The following is a 20,313-nucleotide window of genomic DNA, read 5'->3' on the forward strand; positions in this document are numbered from 1 at the left end:
GGACGGCAAGTAACCACCCCTTTCCAGTGTCCAGCAGCAGACATTGTTAAACTGGCCACAGTGAACATCCAGAGGCGACTGCGAAAAATGTATCCTGCTGCTCCGTTGTCTCACCAACACACACACTCTGGTGACTACACACACACACACACACACACACACACCATCCTTCACCGAAAAACATGAAACAGTTATCACTTGAATCACAGTACAAATAAAGACCACTGACTCTGGTGCTATCCACTTTACAGCCAGTAGGCGGCGCAGAACTGGGACGTCTCACCTGAGAGGAGCCTACTTTGTCCTGCAGCTGCATGATGAACTTATCTACGAAACCACAGAGGAAGACCTCATACAGGTATTTATTCACTTTCTGTTGGTTCTTCAGTGATTGGTCAAAAAACAGATTTATTAGAGCGTCTTATTCATAATAAAACCAAACCCTGGTCATACAGAGTGGAAGTCCGAATTACCCTGGAACGCAATTGTGTACGGAAACAAATTCCTAAAAAAAGAAAAACCTTAAAAAAAAAAGACAATAACTGGAGGTATTGCATGCCCACTATGAGCTGTCTCCTAAAAATCTAAAACACTAATTTTTTTGCAGATGACAAAAATAATTTGTAGGTTGTACATGAACATTTGGGGTTGACATTTATCAGTTAGTCTGGTAACAGGAGATGGTGTTGGTGTAGTAACAGACATTTTTCTTTACATTAATTATTGTGTCCGTCATTCTCGCCACACTGTGTCAGGTCGCTCAGACTGTGAAGAGGGAGATGGAGTCAGCTGTTAAACTCTATGTAAAGCTCAAGGCTAAAGTTAAAGTGGGACCCAGCTGGGGGAACCTGCAGGACCTGGACCTGTAACCCAGTATGTAGCATTTATAAATACTAACTTTTTAAATCAGTAATCAGATCTCTAATATCATGTGTGAGGATTTGTTTTTTAAAATGAATATTATTGACAAATGAAATCTAACCCTAAGGCAATGACTGCTCTACAACATGAAGTATTTATTTTGTATTTATTATTAAAGTCTCTGGTGTAAAAATTACATTTTTGTGAGAAACATATGATAAACTGTAATTTATTTATTTCACAACCTAATGCGATTGGTTGAATTTGTCTGTATTTCTAATACATTAAAAATTGTATTTTAAAGTGGGTGCAAGTGATACTTCAATTAATAATGAACTTTGATGAAGAAAAGGGGGAAAAAAAGACAGCAGCTTCAGTTCTGACAACAACCTGAAATCTCACATTTATTGGATCACTGGTTGCCGCGTCCCTGTCACAGCAACGTTTATCGTCATCATTCCATCTCTTTAACACTGTTTATATTTACACTTAAAACACTCACTGCACAAGCACTGATAACATGATGGATAATTTCTCTGCAAAATGAATTCTGCCTCCTCTGTTGACAAGCACAGACCTTGAATTATTTGTAGGGATGAAAGGGGACGGGGGCTTTTTAAGTGACTTCAATCGGATCTCAATAATCTCATGATAAAAGATTCTATTCAGAGTAACATTGGCATTCATGCGTTTGACACGTACATGAGAAACAAGACAAATACAGGTCATGATCACACAGTTGTTAACAAACGCAAATAATAACAAGGGGTCTTTAAAAAAAAAAGAAAAACTAAGAGTGCAATCTCTTCTGTTTATGTAGCTCTTAAATGTTTATAATAACTTATTAACTTATACCCTTACTTGATTTAGGAGCAGTTTACCAAATGTCTGTATTTGAGCGTAGAGGTCAGTGCATTTGGTCTGTCCATAATGTTAAGTGCAACACACGTTGTGCACATCAGTGAATGAGAACAAAAAGAAAGCTCACTGATTTTCAGAGATGATTATTTTTGTCAACAGCTTTTACATGAAACAATTCCAGACACATGATGTGAGGACAATGTCAACCACCATCATTCAAAAATGTTTTCAGGTAGTGAGCATTCACTGCGTAAAATGATTACGTGAAAATCCATTTTATTTGCAGCGTTGGCTCTGATATTTCCATAGACTGATGTGGAGTTTGTTAAATAAACTGAAGGTACATGTGACTGAATGTACCAAAAATTTCTTACTATTTTTTTTTATCAGTGATTGGCTTAACATAAACAGCGGTGCCTCTTTAGGAAAGAGTTTGTGTTGCAAAGCGTACCCCTATTTTTAAGGTTGAAATGTATTTCAACCTTAAAAATAGGGGTGTTTGTTAAATTGTTGGATTTCTACTAAAAAAAAAAGAAAACAATCAGTAACAATTTCTTTACTGGCTTTGCCATTTTTTAACTGAGCCACTGTAGCTTGCAATAGTTCAACAAATCCGTTCCTATTTTGAGAGAGCTAGGGACAAAACATAATTCTGTAATAAAATATGAGAGAACTCTGAAAACAAAACTTGATTTCCTACAGGCCACAGATGAGGTTTCTGTTTTGGGAGTAGACAGATTTCTGTAAACAATGTTTTTAGTCAGACTTACTGCCACAAACAGAAAGATGTTTATTATTTTAAGGCATTGACACAGGCAGAGCTGTGCGTTTAAACAGAGTAGAAAACCCTAACAGAGAAATTACATATGTACACAGGCACAGAGTAAGTGCTACTCCAGCAGACATGTGTTCCACTGGCTAGAAAAACTGGGTCCAGTGCTGTTTATTTCTCTTGCTCTTTGAAGCACAGGGGTCAGGAGCTTTGCCCCTGTCAGTTGGAATCCTATGGGGGAAGCTCTTGATCCCCACCCGGATTATTGGGGCACAATAATTTACATGAAAGTGAAGTAAGGACACAGTAGGTTTGAGGATGACATCTGGAAAGGTGTCACGGCGTCTCTCCTTGGCGGGAGAAGTAGTACCTGACAGGAGGACCGGGGAGGTCCTCGTCATCATCTGCCTCTGGAGCGAATGACACGGTCAGGTCCACATAGCGGCGGTCTGCTGACGGCTTGATCAGTTTCTGCATCCTGCAGAGAAACAGACAGAGTTTTAACTTTTTTTTTTCTTTAAAAAGGTTAGAAGAAATGTTTTTTCTCTTGGTTCCATCTTTTGAGTTAAGACACTTGCGTCAGTTTCAGTCTCTTGGAGTGTCCAGGCATCACAGGCACATACAGCATCTTCACACCGTGGACAACCATTGTGGGTTCAATTCCATATTTTTCCTGTTACCAGAAGCAGCAACAGCATTGATGTAAGAAATACATAAACATAGATATAGCTCTGTTTGACTGTTAGACCAACAGTGTTTCTCACCCTCACTGCATTTATCATGTCGGACAGTGTGAAGTCTTCTTGGCCAAAAATAGTCCAACAGTCCCAGATAGAGAAGTAGATGTTGTCTCTGCAAAACGTTGTCAAATACGGTCACTCAGCATTCTAATGAAACAACGTGCGACAGAAACCAACAGTGTTTCCCCTCATACCTGATGAGAGTCCGTTTCACCGGTGCAGGCTCAGTGAGCACCACCACAGGGATGGCCAGGTTAAAGAAGCAGTTTTTGAACATGTCAAAGCCGTAGCCACCAACTACCTTGATCAGCTCAAGGGCCACCTGGGTTTGTCAAAATAAATGACAAAAGTATAACAGCATGTTATTAACATACCTCTGTAGCATAAAGTGTCTTAAGTCATTTCAGATCATTGTTTGGACTGAGTCTCTCACCAGTCCGGCCACTGCAGCTGTTGCCGTGGCAATGGCGGGGATGATCTTGCCAGCGATGCGTTTGGTCTTGAATCTATCAGCAGGCTCGATGCCATACATCTTTGCTCTAAGTGCAGAAGCTGACGTGACAAAATCCACGTGACCATTTTTGTCATTGTCCTTTTCAAACTGCAGTGGGTGCATCTGTAAATTCCCTACAACAGGCAAGTGAAAGGACTGATGTCATTGTGATGTCATTACCACAGCACATGATGGTGTTATTTAACTTTGGTCTCTTGAATACCAGGTGTGACACAGTTAGCATCGATTGCTTGCTGCAGCTGTGAAAAGGCCTCCCTCTCCTCCTCACTGCTCTGAGGCATCTTGGTATGATCAGGCCTCTTAGCCGTCTCATCCGTCTCCACATACTATGATGAGAGATCAAAAACAATCAACAGGCTTGTTTTCCTCTTTGAAAGGTAAGAATCCTGTCAAACCATAAGTGAAGAACCCTACTTTCTGTGATGGTCTATATTCAGGAATCTTCACATCTGAGAGAATTCTGGTGACGGCTTCTCTGGAGATGTCCTGGAAATAAAAAACAGATCTGTCAGTAAATGTGTATCTCAGCTGTTCTCCCATTTCACCACACGATGGCAGTGTAATTCTAGCTGCTGCAGTTCCTCAGCACACACTGCCCATCAATTTGATTGACAAATCTTTAACATAAGTCACTGTTGTTCACACATCACGACATATTTTGGCTCTTTTTCAAGCACTTACTGATACACTCAGAAACACTGACATATTGAATTGTAAAAAGTTCAATGAACTACGGTATGTGTATGTCATATATACCTTTTTGGACTAAATAGCTCATTAGCTTATAGCTATTAGCACTGGCTTTCAAAACATTTCATTCCAGGAACTAAGACCATTACAACTTAAAGAAAAAATAATTTATGCAAAAAGTTCCAGTTTAAATTAATATAATTTTCAAATATTGTGTAACTTTATAAACCACCAGAGGGCCCCAGGTTCTGTGTTTGTTATGACCTACCTTCTCTGAATAAGGGATGTTGTATATTTCAGCAAAGAGCCTTGCAGTACTAACGATGAAATCAAAGTGCCTGATGGGAACAGAGGAGGGTTCAGTGAGTTAGATATCAAAATAGAACACAGGAACACCAACTTTCTAAAAATAACAACTATAATCACAATAATGGGAAGAAAGAAAACCACTCACAAAGAATCTTTCAAGTCAAAATCAATGGGTGTTGGAGGTCTTTTTGGAGACTGCCAAAACAAACCTAGGGGAAACAGTTAAAAACTGAACTATAGATCCTGCCTTTATGCACATTTATATGGTCAGTATGGGTTTTTTTAAGTAACATCACATTTGTACAGAATATTCAAAAAGCTGAATCATGTGAACTTACTGCCATCTTTTAGCTGAGTGTCCAGAGGAAACGAGTATAAAAGCTGTAAGGCCTGCAGAAAAAAGAAAAAAATTTAACGTTCCTATGTATTATTTCTTTAATGCATGTTTAGTATTATGTATATTTACCTACCTTTCTCTTGAAATATTTTTCAAATTTAAGTCGAGCGACAGCAATGCATTGTTCCCACTTGCTGGGTCGTCTGCTTAGTAGTTTAATGGCCTGGAATGAACCCTCCAGGCTTTCACCTGCCTGCATTCTCTATGAACAAACAAACAAGGTTTCACAAAATAATTTTGTTTTCCTTAACATAAACTGTTGTGAGTGGAGGAAGACCAAAAAGTTGGAAAAGACTAACCTGTAGCACTAACTCAGGTGAGGATTGATTTTGCCAGAACAGGTTGAACATTGAAGGCTTGTGAGCAAAAGCATTTTCAAACTACATAGATCGAGGGAAAATAATAAAAATTAGGACATAAACACTGAAACATATGTTTTCTATAATGTTTCCTAATTTGTTTGATCTCCAGTCCAACCTTGTCTCTCGCCCACTGGATTGTGTGCTCTATAACAGAAGGGAAAGATTTGAGAGTGCAGAAAGGTATCTCCTCCTCTGGTGGATCTCTCTGCAAAAGTTAAAAAGACATGATGTAAAAGAACTGTTGTTTATGAACTATGAAAATTCCAGAAAGAACCTGATGGTGTGTCAAACACACACTTACATGACTGTTATAGGACTCTGTCAAATTTGGCAAAATAACTTCTGTGTGTCCCTTTGTCCCCATGGTGCCTGAGTCGAGGAGAGGTTTTCCGTTGGACACGCAGCGACTGAAATTTAAATACAATGCAGATATATATCTATGTAACTGTTCTCCGGGACAATTTGATTTGAAAATCTGGATTCAATCCCAGCTCAACAAAAATTAGCAATGTACTGATCATGTGATTTGCAGCCACCTGTCTACGTATCTACGGGCCTCCACGTTGTCCAGTGCAGTGACCACGAGGTTTAGGCGGGAGTAGAACGTGTCGCTGTAGACGTTCTCAGTAGCCGGACACACCTTGTTGAGATGAGAATCCACGCACAGGTCTGGATTGATTTCACGTGTGGCTTCTGCTGCCGTGGAACTCTTCGATTTCTGTGATAAAAGTACAGGTGTGTGGTTGCACTGACTGAGCTCTGAATAATCCCCCACATGCAGGCAAATGTATTCAAATGAATACCGCGTGTTTACCTGAATATGATGTGGTCGAAAGAGAAACTGTCTGTTGAGGTTTGACTTTTCTATGAGGTCTGGGTCTGTGATGCACACCTGAAAATAGGCGAGTGAAAAGTTATGAGTAAATTCAGATTGACGCTGAAGAAACACAGAAAAAATGAAGGAGGATTGAACCTCTGACCTCTCCTGAACTTTTGGTCAATCCAACGCCCAGCAGAGCAAAGTTCTTTAGCATCTCACAGCCAATGGCACCACAGCCAACCTGCCAAAGAAGGTACTGCCTGGATTACCCAAATACAGTAAAAACACTTTAACAATTTACTATCAATGTGAACAGACAGTCTTACCATAAAAACCCTGAGCTTGTGCAGTTCAAGACACATTGATTCACCAATGCAAGCTCGTAGCCCATCATATCGGTCGCCTTTGGGTAAAAACTCCTCTGCAGGACATGACTGAAGAGGCCGGACGACTTCAGTGGCATCAAGGTAAAACTAAAAACACAAAAGTGACACATTCTCAACAAACAAATCCATTATCAAACCATTTACACTATATGTTTATATTTATTCAGTGTTAACTACCTACCCACTGCTGTAATGGTGCAAATTTCCCTGTAATGGCTTTCAGAGCTTCTTGGCTGGCGAGGCCTCCTACAGCTGCGGCTAACGGAGGAAGTGTTCCTCTCGCTGTCCTGGAGAGGCACTGCACCAACTCCGCATTAACTGGAGCCTGAGATAAAACAGAAGAAAAGAGATGTGAGGGCATCTCCAGAAAAGGCAGGTGTAATTAACAAAGGTAGGAGCAACTCACTTTGTTCTTTAAAGTGGCATTCACTTCCTCCGCTAGCTTGAGTAAAACATCAGCATCTTGTAAACACCTATTGACACAAGATACAAGGATAAAGGCAACATCTGAGCACAATAAAACCAGACATGCTGATTATCCACTGTACTTCTGAGTACATACAGTACTGACGGAGGAGTAAAAACATATTTTATATACCCGATGTTGGGAAGTCTACTGTGCTGTTCCTGGAAGGCGTCCAGTGCCAACATGGCTGCATGGATCTGCAGTGGAGCCTGGAACAGGAATCATTTTTTTTAAGAATTTGGAGAACAAGGAATGTTTAAAAGGTTAAGAGTGCTGGAAATTAGAGCTGAACAGAAGTAGCGGAATATAATATTTTGTACTTGTTCCAATCTTACCTCAGGCTTACTAAGGTCTGGTATCAGAACCTGAGGATCGCATAACTGCATCTCCATGGTTTCCTGAAATACATATTCAAATGAAGCAAATCTGAAAAATATGTTTGACTTACATTCATCAGTTGAACCTGTAGTCACATGTAGTCACTTACAAATCTGTAGGTTTTTGGAGTTTTCACCAGGACAAAGAAGCCTCCATGTGCATATGGATTAAATTGTGTTGTATCTCCTATTGCAAAACTGTGAGGGGAAAGAACTAACAGCACACAGAGGAAAACACAGTGTCACCAACCATAAACAGTTCAAAACAATATTTGTTTTACAAATCAGTTAGGCTTCTAATACGTCTTATATATACTTATATTACAGATTTAGGCTCTGGTAAATATTAAGTGTAACTGCAACATTTCGAGATGCTGATGTGATACCTGTGATTGGTCGTTCCATGCCGTTGAGCTCCTCCATGCCATTAACCTCTTTGAAGACGATGCTCTGACCTGTCTGTAGGCCATGGGGCTGGTTGTCCATGCAGGTTACAACTCCAGGACTGTCCTGAAGAGACACAAGTCCAAACAATGGTAGATGTTCAAAGATTAAATCTCTCACAAACCTGTTAGATTAAATTAATTTAATAAAACTGAGTAAACAAACAGTTCCATTACCTGAGTAATATTTTGGATGAAGATCTCCTTGGGCTCTTCTCCTGTGGCGTCAGACACTTCAAACTCATCCCCAAAATCACAAAACACCCGCATACAGATGCCATATGAGTCACAACCAATGAACTGAAGAAAAAACACATCCATCACAAATTATGATACATTCTGGTAGGTTTGAATCACTGGAAAGACATTTTGCTCTTCACATCTGTTGATGATCTACAGGACATTAAGAGTTCTTTGTAATACAAACACAAACCACTGGAACACTTGTTGATGAGGATTTCCTGCTCTAAACTGGAGACTTACTCTGATGGGCGGTTGTTGTGAGTGGCAGAACTCATTCACTCTCTTTTGTAGACTCAATCTGGCTTCAGCTAGAATTACACACTGTAGAAGAAGAGAAAGGATCAAGTAGATGTGATATGATTTTAACATAATGCTCTTTATCAATGGACTACACTTTGTTAACGAATACGTAAGCAAATGTAAAATTGATCACTAAAAATGGAGGTTGTTAGCATCTCCTAATCTCCTCAATAATAATCTAACATCATGCCAAATGTTTGTAGTTTTGATTTATTGCTAACAAAAACCTCTTTAAAGAAATCACTTACTTGATATCTGCTGAGAAATGTGAGATCTGTGTTGTCATGCAGATCAGAGGAAGACATGTCAACGTGAACGTAGGGGTTTAGCTCTGCCACCCGAGGGCACACAACCTCCACCCTGAGAATACAGAAGAGATTTATGGACAAACGCAGAGAGACAGCGATGACAGGACAACATCTGTGTGAATGGACAACCGTCTACAGCCAGCAGGTGTGCATTACCTTTTTCTCTGACTCAACACATCCTCTTTGCGAATAAAGAAGTTCGATCCTAAATCCCAGGTCTCACATTGCTTTACGTCATGAAGCGTGACTGCCTGTAAATACAAACAGCTGGCTGTTGAGTGTAAGGTTTTCAGCATATTGAATAAACCATTTTAAAAACCAAAAACAATTAATGAGGAAAATAAATTACAAGATATACCTTCACACCAGCAAGGACAATGTTCTTAGCTGTGAAACAAAGAAAAAAAATAATTAAAATAAAAAAAAATTAAAAACTACGATATGTGGTATTATTCAGTGTCATTTGTAGGTCATCACCTATCTCTACTCCCAGTCCACCCATGCCACTGAGAAAGACGGATGACTGAGCCATCTGGTGCATGGCTCTGTCTCCCAGCACATACCGCTGACGGCTGCAAGGCAAAAAGACAAAATTCATAAAATGTAATGCACTAGTGACATCTGCATGTCTTCTACCTTTTATAATCCATCCTCAATGAAGCAGTAATTTAGATGATTTAGATTTTGTGTCCTTGGATGGACTGGTACCTTTAGCATGATATTTGCTGGATTGACTACACTGTGACAGGGAATAAATAAATGAATGGACGGCTGGATGTACATAACACATTCTGTTTTAACTTAACTCTCTTGAAATTACAGCAGAAAACTAGTGAGTTTTATTTTATGAATTCAATTACTGACGTACCACGTTCCATGTTGGTCTGCTGCAGATTACAATTAAGGACATGAGTTTTTCGTTCAAATCTACAGATATTTTTGTCTGCGTGTGTCCCACCTGGTAGGTCTCTATAGGTCATCATTGTAAATTATTTATCTTCACAACATTTAATATGACATATCAAGCCATTTAATGAGATAACACAAACGGAAGACTTGCCTGTACAAAGAGTCATCTATCTCCATCGTGTCTGCAGCCATTCTGGGAGGGGAGAACAAGGATTCAAGTGTCTGGTGGATATATTTATAATAACTGTTTCAGTCATCAAATCACAAGCCGTAATTACGATAATAACATTAAATCGTTGGTAGTGTTTCGGGCAGTGATCTAACCCAACGCCCTCCCGTAACTTAGCCAAGCTGCTAAGTAAGTGTACCTCCACTGGGCAATGTTAAACTTACAACCACCAGAATGAAGAGACTGTCTTATAGTACAACAGTCACAACTGGAAACAGCCACGCTTTAGCTGTTAGCATCATTCTAACACAGAAACCTGGCTGTTTTATGAATCTGCTGAGAAATCATTAGCTGCTACTGCTAGCTAGCCCTGTCACTGGTGCCGGTGAAGACACTTGTCATTAGGTCTTTAAAAGTTATGTCACGTGGTCTGGCATACATAAAACTCCCTGTATTTGAAGCTTGTCTGAAACAATATAATATAAGTGTAAAGGAGAAAAACCGTAAGTAATGTTGAAAATAATAGAATAGGAAGCCACCTGTCAGTGCGCACGACAAGCTCCAGCGAATGAATGGCTGTGACTAGTTGAAAACAGCGACTACTTCCGGGTTACTGTGTTCACGTGACTCTGTGCTTGTGATAAAGTTACAGTTTTCACATATTTAATTCAGACTACTGTAGTTACAAATGATTGGACACGATGGTAAGAACGTCCCTGTTTCTGTAAAAAAAGCCAACAAATGAAAGATAACGTAGAGATTTCTAGCTATTCTTTTGCTCTGTAAAAGCTATTTTTGCTGCAATATGACCAAAATTAGTATTTATAAGTGATATTAAAATAAAGCCTTTTTTACACTTACATTTAAAGAAAAAACCCAGAGCATTTCAATGACTCTGAAGACAAAATACAAAAGAAAATCTCCACAAAGGTCAATTATTTTACATTGTCTTGTACAGATTGTTATTTATGACTGTGTGCATCCATTTTTTCATTATGATATAATTAAAATTTTCCACTTCTCACATCTTTTTACATATTTTTTAAGTTAAGTTAAGTTAAGTTACTACTAAAATAAATTTAAGGTCAAAGTTAGTGATTTTTTTAAATTGCACACATGCTGTATTTTAGAAACAGTATGTAGAAATGTACCCTTGTTATTTATGTTTATTACACCAGTGATTAACTAGTTCCAGCTGGAGAGCTCCAACATAAAAACACATAACAGTGTCTGTATCTCCCGAGCAAAGAAACAAAGGTCAAGAGTAGGTAAAACATTGACATCTTTCTGACCAACATTCAGGTACTGGTGTAACACACAAGCATATCTAGTGGTGTTATCCTCTACAGACTTCAGAGTTACCCTCCCTCGTGTCACATTGGTCAGAAACACGTAGGAACCTCCCCTCTACTGAGCTGGAGCCAAAACCTTGCACATGTACAAACAGACTCTGATCTTCAAAGTGCTTCATCATCCTGTCGCCTGCCCACCGACCTATTCTCCTGGAAATGTGGTGTAATCGCATAATACTGCGTCAGCTTCATCGGCTAAATCTCTCCAACTTAAATGGAACCCTAACAACTTCCACACAGAGAGCCATGTCGACCCTACCAAGGGTGTATGTCACAAGGCAGATCCCACCAGAGGGTCTGAGGATCCTGCGTGAATCTGGACAGTGAGTCACATAATTCTCTTTCATGTTTTTCAAAAGTTATTCTTTTGCAAACATCTCACATTTAGTAGGGTTTTTTTGTAGCAATGGGCTTATAAAATATAACTTAACCTTTGAGTTTTAATATCTCAAAGGTCATTTCTGTGTTGCAGCAGACAACAGATTCTAAGAAAATTTACCTGACACTAAATTTGACCACAATCGATCTTGACTCATTATTTCTTTTGTCCTAGGGTCCAGTTTGAGCTGTGGGACTCAGATGATGTCCCGGTGCCTCGGGAGGAGCTGCTCAAGAAGGTCAAAGGTGTTGACGGTCTCCTGTGTGTGCTGACGGAGAAGATTGATACAGAACTGTTAGAGACTGCAGGTCCGGGCGACTCACAGTGACCTTGATCTTGAGAACAATCACACATACACGATGAACAGACTTTGAATCAATTCATGTATGTTTGTGTACAACTGCAGGTCCAAACCTGAAAGTCCTTAGCACCATGTCGGTGGGTTTTGACCATCTGTCTCTGGAGGAACTGAAGACAAGGTGAGGGATTGTCAACATTTGAAAATTAAACTGTCAGAATGATGAAACAAGCAAAAGGGCATAATAATAAACTAACACGAAACAATGTCTGTGTCTTTGTTTTTTCCTGCAGAGGGATTCGTGTAGGATACACTCCTGATGTTCTGACAGACTCTGTTGCTGAACTGACAGTAGCTTTGCTGCTCACAACATCCAGGAGACTCATAGAGGCAACACATGAAGCCAAAACGTAATATAAAACACACACACACACACACACACACAGAGTTGTTACCTAATCGACTTCAACATAACCACTAAATTTGGGTTGTATCTGTTGTATTTACTTAGCACTACTTGTCTAAAATAGAATCATTATTAAAATGGTTCTAAATATGCAACATAGAAGTACACACTGATGAACCCACTCTCATGTTTCAGTGGTGGATGGGGCACATGGAGAACACTTTGGCTCTGTGGACATGAGCTAGCCAACAGCACTGTGGGTATTCTTGGCCTGGGGAGGATTGGCAAGTATAAAATATCCAACACACCAGACTCAACATGTTACACCACTATCGAACACATCCTTTACTCTATGACTGTGTCTTTGCAGGCGTTGCCATTGCTGAGCGTCTCGCACCATTCAAAGTAAAGAAGTTTATTTACACAGACGTTGTCCCCAGACCCGAGCTGGCCAGTTTGATCAATGCGGAGTATGGTACGGCGTACCATACCCTATAGGCAAACAGAAGCTGTTTTACATCATTTGACTACTTAAATATGGAAATACAAATCTGAAATGTACAAACTTTTGTTTTGTTCTAGTGTCTTTTGAAGAGCTGGCAGAGCAGTCAGATTTCCTGTCTGTGTGCTGCGCTCTCACACCAGAAACAAAAGAGATCTGCAACAAGAACCTGTTCTCCAAAATGAAAAATACTGCCATTTTTATCAATACCAGCAGGTACAGTAAGACATGTGTCCACTGATCTATTATGAAACGGACTGAAAACTGATTTCACATTTGCTCTTGAACTTTGTTTCTGCCGTATCAGAGGTGGAGTAGTAAACCAAGAAGACCTGTATGAGGCTCTGTCCACGGGACAAATAGCAGGAGCCGGATTAGACGTCACCGTCCCTGAGCCACTACCTACCACTCATCCACTTTTCACACTGAAAAACTGCGGTAAGCTTTTTTCACTAATGGCTAAAGTGTCAAATGTGACCTAGTCCTGAATTCTTACCTATTGCATGTGTCTTTTTCTGTAATTCTATCTACAAACAGTGATTCTACCCCACATTGCCAGTGCTTCCTACAGCACCCGTAACGCCATGTCGTCCCTAGCAGCTAATAATCTCCTTCGTGGTCTGCGAGGTGAGCCAATGATCAAGGAGCTCAAGCTGTGACCTGTGATTCCAATGTGATGACTGGCAACTAAAGGGCAGTAATTGCACTTATGTAGTTTGAAAGAAAATAAATTCAGTGTAGTGTTCCTTTCTGTGGTCTGTTATTTAACAGATGAAATAAAATTCATTCTTTTTTCAGTAAATACACAAGCAACAAAATACATTTCCTATTTTTATTTTGTCTATACAACAATTGAACATACTGTACATTCCTGCCTTGAGCACCATTCAACATTTAGTCTTACATCAGGGTAACACTTTAAGTGTGCGTTGAAAAATCCTTCAGATTTTGCATAAAAAGAAAAAGGCCTGCTTTTCAAGCTAGTGGGCGTTAAGGCAGTGACTCTGTGAATCAATAAACGCTCTTTACAAAGTTTGGCATTGTCATTCAAGTCAGTGCACGTCAATAGAAGCAGCATTTCTCCTAACAGGCCACTGTAGAGACTGTAATGGACGACTGTCATCATCATCTCTGGATTTTATCCAGGATTGTTATGACTATTATACAAATCCTCAACTGTTTTGTACTTTTGTACTAGAGTTGGACAATCGTTTCAGTTTTATTCAATAAAACCTTGAAATGATACTTTATTCACAAACTCATAAGAGCTATGGGCCCCTGTTGCCCCTGCCATCTCATTGAAGGGCCAAAAAAAACTAACAGCAAGGGAGTCTCTTACATTATACTGAAATCTAGTTACAGGCCGCATAGGGGGATGGTTTATGAATCGAAAGTGTCCCACGGGCCTTGAGTTTGACACCCATGCTGTAAGGGTTAGAATTTCTGCTCAAAGTCCATCTGAACTATTTGTAATATTCAAGTTTGTCCATCCAACATCCACCGGCTTAGAATCTTTACTTTCTAATTGTATGTCAAAGTGGTTGAGTAGTTCCATTAGAATTCAGCTTTTACAAAGTTAGAATGTTTCAGTAAGATTTCTGCACTTCAGAAACTGGTTACAAAAAGCCTATTTGCTGAAGTGATTAGTAACAAACCAAACTGGCTCTAAAAAGACTAAAAATGTAGAAGCATTGAAATCAAGTACAGTCATAAACATATGCACAGTGTATTTCTTTTTTTTTCACTGTCCCATTAGTTTTTTTTTGTCTCTTCTGAAAGAGAAATGATATGAAACTAACAACACCAGATATGCAGTATTTACAGTTCCTTCCTTGCACTTCAACGCAAGTGAGGTTCAGCGTACGTTCTTTTCCGTACCTTAGATGACAGCAAATATGCACACACAAGTACATGGTCACTTCAAGCTACGTTCATGTTATGAAACTACGTAAGGTCCATGTACAGCACATCCTGTATTAATGGAACAGAAACAGAGAGGCCCACTTTACAAGCACGTATTGTTTTTGACAATTAGTCACTGATTCATTGAAAACTATGTTCATTCATTCATCCTCTATCTCTTAATCCTATTAGGGGTCATGGAAACAGCTGGATCCAATCCCAGCACTTATTCAATGGAGTGGACAGTTCACCACTCCATCGCAGTAAACCTAATACTTTATCTGCAGGTTTTTAAGCCAGAGTACCCAGAGAAACTGTACAACTACTTTGAATTGAATTAAACCTTTATAAAAATAAATTAAAGGGGCGGTTCAGGCATTAAACGTCATACATTATATGTATCCGCAATAACACTTTTGACATTTTTAATGTCATTTATTGAGTTTCATGTCACTCATGAGTCTATGCAATTTTACATGAATTACATAACACTAAGAGCACACTGCATATTATTAGTTTTTTTTAGGTAGGATCCTACAGTTGTAGAGTGTTTTTAGTAGGGATGGGTTGATACAACCTTTTCACGTCCAATACCAATACTGAGACTTGGACTATCTGCTGATACCAATTATCAATCTGTTAGCTTCTTTTCTCCTCCTGCATGCTTTGGGCTGCCGCTGATGAGAAAGTCTAGTACCCCAACCTTGGCATGACTCATTCTACGCTTTTGTACAAAAACACTAAAGTATGTTAAACAGACAGTGGTTGTAAGTATAGACCTATATCATGTAGACGGTGTACTCCAGTGCACCAGGGCAGAAGAGAATACAAATGCTCTGCAGTATGATGCTACATGTTTAAGACACGTAGTGTGTTTGAGACATGAGTGCATTCTTTAACATTATATATGTAATATTTAACCTAGCATATGTGTTGTACGGCTACCTATGAGCTAATTGAGTGTAAACAAAAAAAAGGTATGAGCATCACATGATCATTTAAAAACAAGGGGATTGGTCCTCGTTCGTGTACTGGACGGGTCACCAGCCCATCATGGGGGGGACAAGGGAGGGAGTTTAAACAGTAAAATTCCATTAGTGTTGCAGCTTTAACAGCCAGGCATAGATGAACCAAGTCTATAGTTTGACACTGATGGAGAATCTCATGATACTTTCCCAGTAATTCTTAAGGAAAGAACTTCTAATCTGTCAGTACACTAGTGAAATAATGCTTACATTTATAAATGCTGTAAGTATTTACATTAGTTTGACAAAATCAATTTCATCTTAAGTAAAAATGTATGATTACATCGTCATCCCTGTCTTTGGTCTATGATCAATACTGGATTCTTTTGTAATTTTGTTTTTTTTTCTCTCCCATTCAAGTTTTAACAACGGTTTTTATCTGAGAGCAGGGTGATGCAAATGTAAAGAACAAACTGAGTTGAAATAATACAGGAATTTTTAAAAAGAGCCCAAATCTCTCATCTAATTGCAGCTGCCTCAGTCCTACAGCAAAGGATTGGATATATTGTTGTTTTGCCAGCGCAGACAGGTGGTCTTGGAATGCTTGTATAAATGGGACGACTGGCTGAAACGTTTCCCACACTTGAGACAGGCGTAGGGTTTTTCTCCCGTGTGGACACGGATGTGTTTCTTGCAGTCAGTCAGCGTGAGGAAAGTTTTGCAGCAGATTTTGCAGGCGTACTTTCTTGCCCCCTCCACTACAAGGACGTTGTGCTCCGACAGAGCCTTCTTGCACTTGGACAGGACATCTGCAGAAGCTCTGGTGAGTTGAGGAGGAAGGGAGGTGGGCCTACCACTGTTCATCTCATACCCTCCACTCTCGTTGAGAAGCAGAGGACTTGCCAGACTCGAGGAGGAAGAGGCAGAATCCTGGTTAACACCGACGACGCCTCCTCCTTCTCCACCTATAGTCATTTTTGGAGCTATACGTCTGTAGCCTGGGTAGGCCAGAGAGGCAGAGGCAGCTCCTCCTGCGCCACGTGGGGGGCGTCCCAAAGAGTGAAGCCCTAGATTGGATCGCTGGAAGTCCAAACTGAAGGGATCTACTCCTCCACGTACTCCGCTCACATTTCCTCCACTTCCTCTTGGGCCTCCCAAGCTGTTGTGAATGGGATGAAGAAACAACGAATCAGGCTGCAAGTTGTCCCCAAAGCTGCTACGACTCTCATTGCTGAGTGAACCTGACTGCAGAATAGACGGAGCGCAGCCGGACGGACCAGCAGCTTCATGTCTTAGCAGAAAGTGATGCGCAACTGCTTCCCCAGTGGTTGTGTTTGGGAGATCGTCTTCCCCTCCACCAGCCCCTGGCCCACTGCTTCCATAATCTTTAGGGTTAAGAAAGCTAGAAATACTAAAACCAGGTTTGCTGTTTAATCCACTGCTGCATCCAAACGCTGCTCCTACTCCTCCTCCTATGTTGGACTTGATAAGGAGCTGGGAGTTTGGCTGTAGCAGAGAGTCAGAGCTGGGCTGGGGTTCAGAGGTGAAGCTGCGGTCACTGCTCTCTGGACTCAGCTCCACCTTTTCCTCTTCTTCCTGACATCCAGGCTCTGCCGGGTCACTGCCCTCGGCCTGTGATGTCACATCGCTGATTTCATCTGTGGGTTCAGGGGAGCTGAGTGGCTCTCGTTTCACCATCACCTGAGGAAAACAAAGAGTAAAATCAAGTAAGTACAGTACAACAACAGAGTTAGCAGATCTGCTCAGAGGATTTTATACAACAATGTCTTTTGTTTTGCCTTTTCAACCAAACAAATAAAAATGATTTAGACATTGAACATATTCAAATACTACTAATTTACTACTGTGCAGATTTACACCCACTTCAGTGTAAAAGTTGTGTTTTATACCTTCTGCTCTTCCATCTCCTCTTCTTCTGTCCCAGATTTAATCTTCACCTCTGACCTGTTGTCCTGGTGCTCCTGGTCATCTATGTCTTCTTCTTTGCTTACACCACCCTGCATTCTCCCCAGGTCTCCCCCCTCACAATGTCCACCATCTGACTGGCTGGGCATCTGTGAATCATCTTGGGAAACCCCTACTAAACCAGAGATTGCGTCCAATTTTGATTCGTCCCCCATCTTGTGGGAGTCTGGGGACAAAAGTGCATCTTCCTCCTGTCCTGTATTTACCCCTCCCTCACCTAACAAACCCAGCTCGGGGGCTGAAGAGCGCTGTCTCTGCCTGGGTCTCTCGTCTGTCAAACTCAGGCCCAGAGAGGGTTTGCGTTTGTGGAAGCGTCGGATCGGGAAAGAGGGCCTCTGTCCCACATCTCTGTTGCTAACCATATTTCCCACCCCATCTTCCTCCATCCCACCCAAAGCAGAGCTCACCAGACTGAGCCCCAGCTGCTGCAGCAGAAAGGAGCGGTGCAGCTTCGATTCGGCAGCGTTTGCTGCATGGTTAGCGTTGGCTGCGAGACCAGGGTTTACAGCTAAATCTGCTAATTGCTGCTGTTGCTGCCTGCGTCTCTGCTGGTCCTGCTGAGGTTGGTGGTGCGTTGGTCTGTCAGAAGAGGGAGACATTGGCAGTGTACGTGTGGTCAGGTAGTGTTTGCAGGCTTTGACCACGTTGTTGAGGTGTAGGTGGGACGCCGCTAGAAGAATGTCCATGACGTTGCTCTCCCCCAGCATCAGTGTAGAGGTGTACATCATGTCCACCAGAGCAGCAAAAGCTTCAGCTGTCACCACCTGTAATCACACAAACAGCAGTTCAAACTAAACTGCATACAACAGGAGTTGAGTATTGTTACATGTGTCTGACTGCTGCAAACACTTCAAGCATTGCTTCAATTGTTTCAATGTTATATTGGTTTTTATTCTTCAGACTTCATCTAACCTCACTGTCCAGCTGGATCATATTCATGCTCGCATCTCCTTCTGCTACAGTAAACAGGGCTCTAAAGTGTGTGCTGCATGCCGCGAGTACTGAGCGGTGGGCCTTGAAGTGCCGACTCCCCACCACAATGACACAGTCACACAGCTGGCCGTGGACTCGCTGGTAATTTAACTGCTGGAAAATCTGTTCAAAGTGGCCTGGGAAATCCATGATCCTGAGGACACAAGACAGCAAAGGTGAGAAGACAGTCAAAATTATTAGTGGACAGAATTGAATGAGTTTTAAACTAATGCACAATATATTTTCCAAGAAACCCTAGATATTTTAAAAATAATAATATTAATAAATGTAAACAGTGGCAGAACTTTATCAACACTAACTTTAGATGTTGTACTGGCACTTTGGTTAAAAATCAACCACCACCATCATCATCATTAATAATATTTTCAGTCCAAACCCTGAAGGACTTTTCTTGACTTATTTTTGTATCGTAGGTTGTGCACTACTTCTATTGAGATGTACAGTGCCGTTGTTACCGGTGTTCCTTAAATCAAGATTTAATAATTATTTTTGACAGGATAAGATAATCAGTAATTAGTGTCATCACACACACAGACATGCCATCTAAATGGAAATATTAAGTGTCGATGACACATTCTGAGCTGCAAGTTACAACTACAAAGTACGTCCTGTTAATACAGTCAGCGCTAGAATGATGACAAACTATGTCAAACAGCTGTCTTTCCTGTCTGTCATTATTCAGATCATTATAATCTGCTCCGATATCCAGATTAATGAAGGCAGGATAATGTACAGGGTGATGTGATATAGATTAAAAAATGTAAAAAAAAAACAACAACAAACAAACCTTGATTTTCCCTGAATCAATATCTGAAAACACAAACGGGCCCTGAGAAGAGAGACCGTGTGGCTAATGCTAGCTAGCTAGCTAGTGACACGAGCTGGCTGTTAAAAAAAGCAACGGTAAAATGCACTAGGTTTTCGAAAACTAAACAGCCTTTTATTATTCCATGTTAACCAGATAACAGTTTCCGGCTGCTTTACGCCATCACATCTCTCGCGGACAGCCCAGTCTGCCCACTGTTCCTGCCCAGTCCGGTTACAGCAGACTGCTGACCGCGATGTCCAGTCACTTTGACCCCGTAAAACACACTTCTTTCCTTGTCCTCGTGCAGAGTGAACTAACCGGGACGGTAACGGAAATAATCCCGAATCCTGCCGGGATTCTAGATGTGTTTGTTTTTACTAAAAAAAATCCTCCCACTCCCACTCAGACATTGCTTTCCCAAGCAGACTCACCGGGTGGCGCTGTGCTTTCTCCTCCGCCCGTGACCTCGCCTTAGCGACAGGATCTTCTGTAATACAGACACAGGGGGCGCTGCTGAGTCTTTCCCGCAACTTCCTGCAATTGCACAAGAAGACTATTTATTAAAATAAACCATTACATTAGTTTTACAGAGCGAAATAAAAATGTTAAAGTTAATGTTTGTCATCTTTTTTCCTTAAAAATGAATATACCAAAACGAAAGCTGTTTAATACACAATTGAATCTAACAATAACTGTTTTATTTTCTTTTTCAATTATTTTATATTGAGCAAATTATCAAATTTTACATTTTACTTTACTTTGTTGTTGACAGTTGATTAAAAAAAAAAAACTAGC

The 20,313-nt window shown here is 40.6% G+C and overlaps 4 protein-coding genes across 8 annotated transcripts in view; 2 read left to right on the top strand and 2 right to left on the bottom strand.

Moving 5' to 3' along the window:
- Positions 1 to 1,645, top strand: part of polq (polymerase (DNA directed), theta) — a 15,662-nt gene extending 14,017 nt beyond the window's left edge. For both annotated transcript variants that reach the window (XM_025058671.1, XM_025058670.1), the window contains exons 35-37: positions 29 to 130; positions 252 to 358; positions 756 to 1,645. In XM_025058671.1, the coding sequence (XP_024914439.1) occupies positions 29 to 130; positions 252 to 358; positions 756 to 869 (323 nt within the window). In that variant the 3' untranslated portion in view covers positions 870 to 1,645. The remainder of the gene's footprint in view (positions 1 to 28; positions 131 to 251; positions 359 to 755) is intronic.
- Positions 1,646 to 1,868: 223 nt separating this feature from the next.
- Positions 1,869 to 10,558, bottom strand: uba6 (ubiquitin like modifier activating enzyme 6). Of its 2 annotated transcripts, none has more exons than XM_008316969.3 (32): positions 10,467 to 10,558; positions 9,910 to 9,951; positions 9,327 to 9,421; positions 9,208 to 9,236; positions 9,006 to 9,100; positions 8,790 to 8,901; positions 8,482 to 8,562; positions 8,176 to 8,298; positions 7,942 to 8,065; positions 7,666 to 7,769; positions 7,514 to 7,576; positions 7,311 to 7,387; positions 7,119 to 7,185; positions 6,894 to 7,037; positions 6,653 to 6,799; positions 6,487 to 6,567; positions 6,321 to 6,398; positions 6,043 to 6,224; positions 5,808 to 5,913; positions 5,622 to 5,711; positions 5,444 to 5,524; positions 5,218 to 5,346; positions 5,086 to 5,137; positions 4,893 to 4,956; positions 4,707 to 4,776; positions 4,163 to 4,234; positions 3,951 to 4,074; positions 3,668 to 3,861; positions 3,429 to 3,556; positions 3,259 to 3,346; positions 3,073 to 3,167; positions 1,869 to 2,972 (listed from the first exon to the last, which is right to left on the bottom strand). In XM_008316969.3, exons 2-32 carry the CDS (start codon positions 9,948 to 9,950, stop codon positions 2,831 to 2,833), a joined length of 3,078 nt encoding a protein of 1,025 aa, XP_008315191.1. In that variant the 5' UTR covers position 9,951; positions 10,467 to 10,558; the 3' UTR covers positions 1,869 to 2,830. The 2 variants fall into 2 exon arrangements, with proteins under 2 accessions (XP_008315191.1, XP_016890707.1); XM_017035218.2 differs by having other exon boundaries at positions 9,910 to 9,980; positions 10,467 to 10,538.
- An 819-nt stretch (positions 10,559 to 11,377) lies between these two features.
- On the top strand, positions 11,378 to 13,899 carry grhprb (glyoxylate reductase/hydroxypyruvate reductase b). Its single transcript, XM_025058676.1, has 9 exons — positions 11,378 to 11,602; positions 11,833 to 11,966; positions 12,065 to 12,137; positions 12,250 to 12,366; positions 12,558 to 12,646; positions 12,733 to 12,837; positions 12,945 to 13,080; positions 13,172 to 13,302; positions 13,402 to 13,899. The coding sequence occupies exons 1-9, from the start codon at positions 11,436 to 11,438 to the stop codon at positions 13,521 to 13,523; spliced, it is 1,074 nt and encodes a 357-aa protein (XP_024914444.1). The 5' UTR covers positions 11,378 to 11,435; the 3' UTR covers positions 13,524 to 13,899.
- A 157-nt stretch (positions 13,900 to 14,056) lies between these two features.
- Positions 14,057 to 20,264, bottom strand: zbtb5 (zinc finger and BTB domain containing 5). Of its 3 annotated transcripts, none has more exons than XM_025058674.1 (4): positions 19,837 to 20,264; positions 18,630 to 18,843; positions 17,642 to 18,481; positions 14,057 to 17,432 (listed from the first exon to the last, which is right to left on the bottom strand). In XM_025058674.1, exons 2-4 carry the CDS (start codon positions 18,837 to 18,839, stop codon positions 16,275 to 16,277), a joined length of 2,208 nt encoding a protein of 735 aa, XP_024914442.1. In that variant the 5' UTR covers positions 18,840 to 18,843; positions 19,837 to 20,264; the 3' UTR covers positions 14,057 to 16,274. The 3 variants fall into 3 exon arrangements, with proteins under 3 accessions (XP_024914442.1, XP_008315196.1, XP_024914441.1); XM_008316974.3 differs by having other exon boundaries at positions 19,498 to 20,239; XM_025058673.1 differs by having other exon boundaries at positions 19,950 to 20,236.
- Between the last annotated feature and the right edge of the window lie 49 nt (positions 20,265 to 20,313).

This window comes from Cynoglossus semilaevis, chromosome 9 (genome assembly GCF_000523025.1).
Source record: "Cynoglossus semilaevis isolate Cse_v1.0 chromosome 9, Cse_v1.0, whole genome shotgun sequence".
Lineage (NCBI taxonomy): Eukaryota > Metazoa > Chordata > Actinopteri > Pleuronectiformes > Cynoglossidae > Cynoglossus > Cynoglossus semilaevis.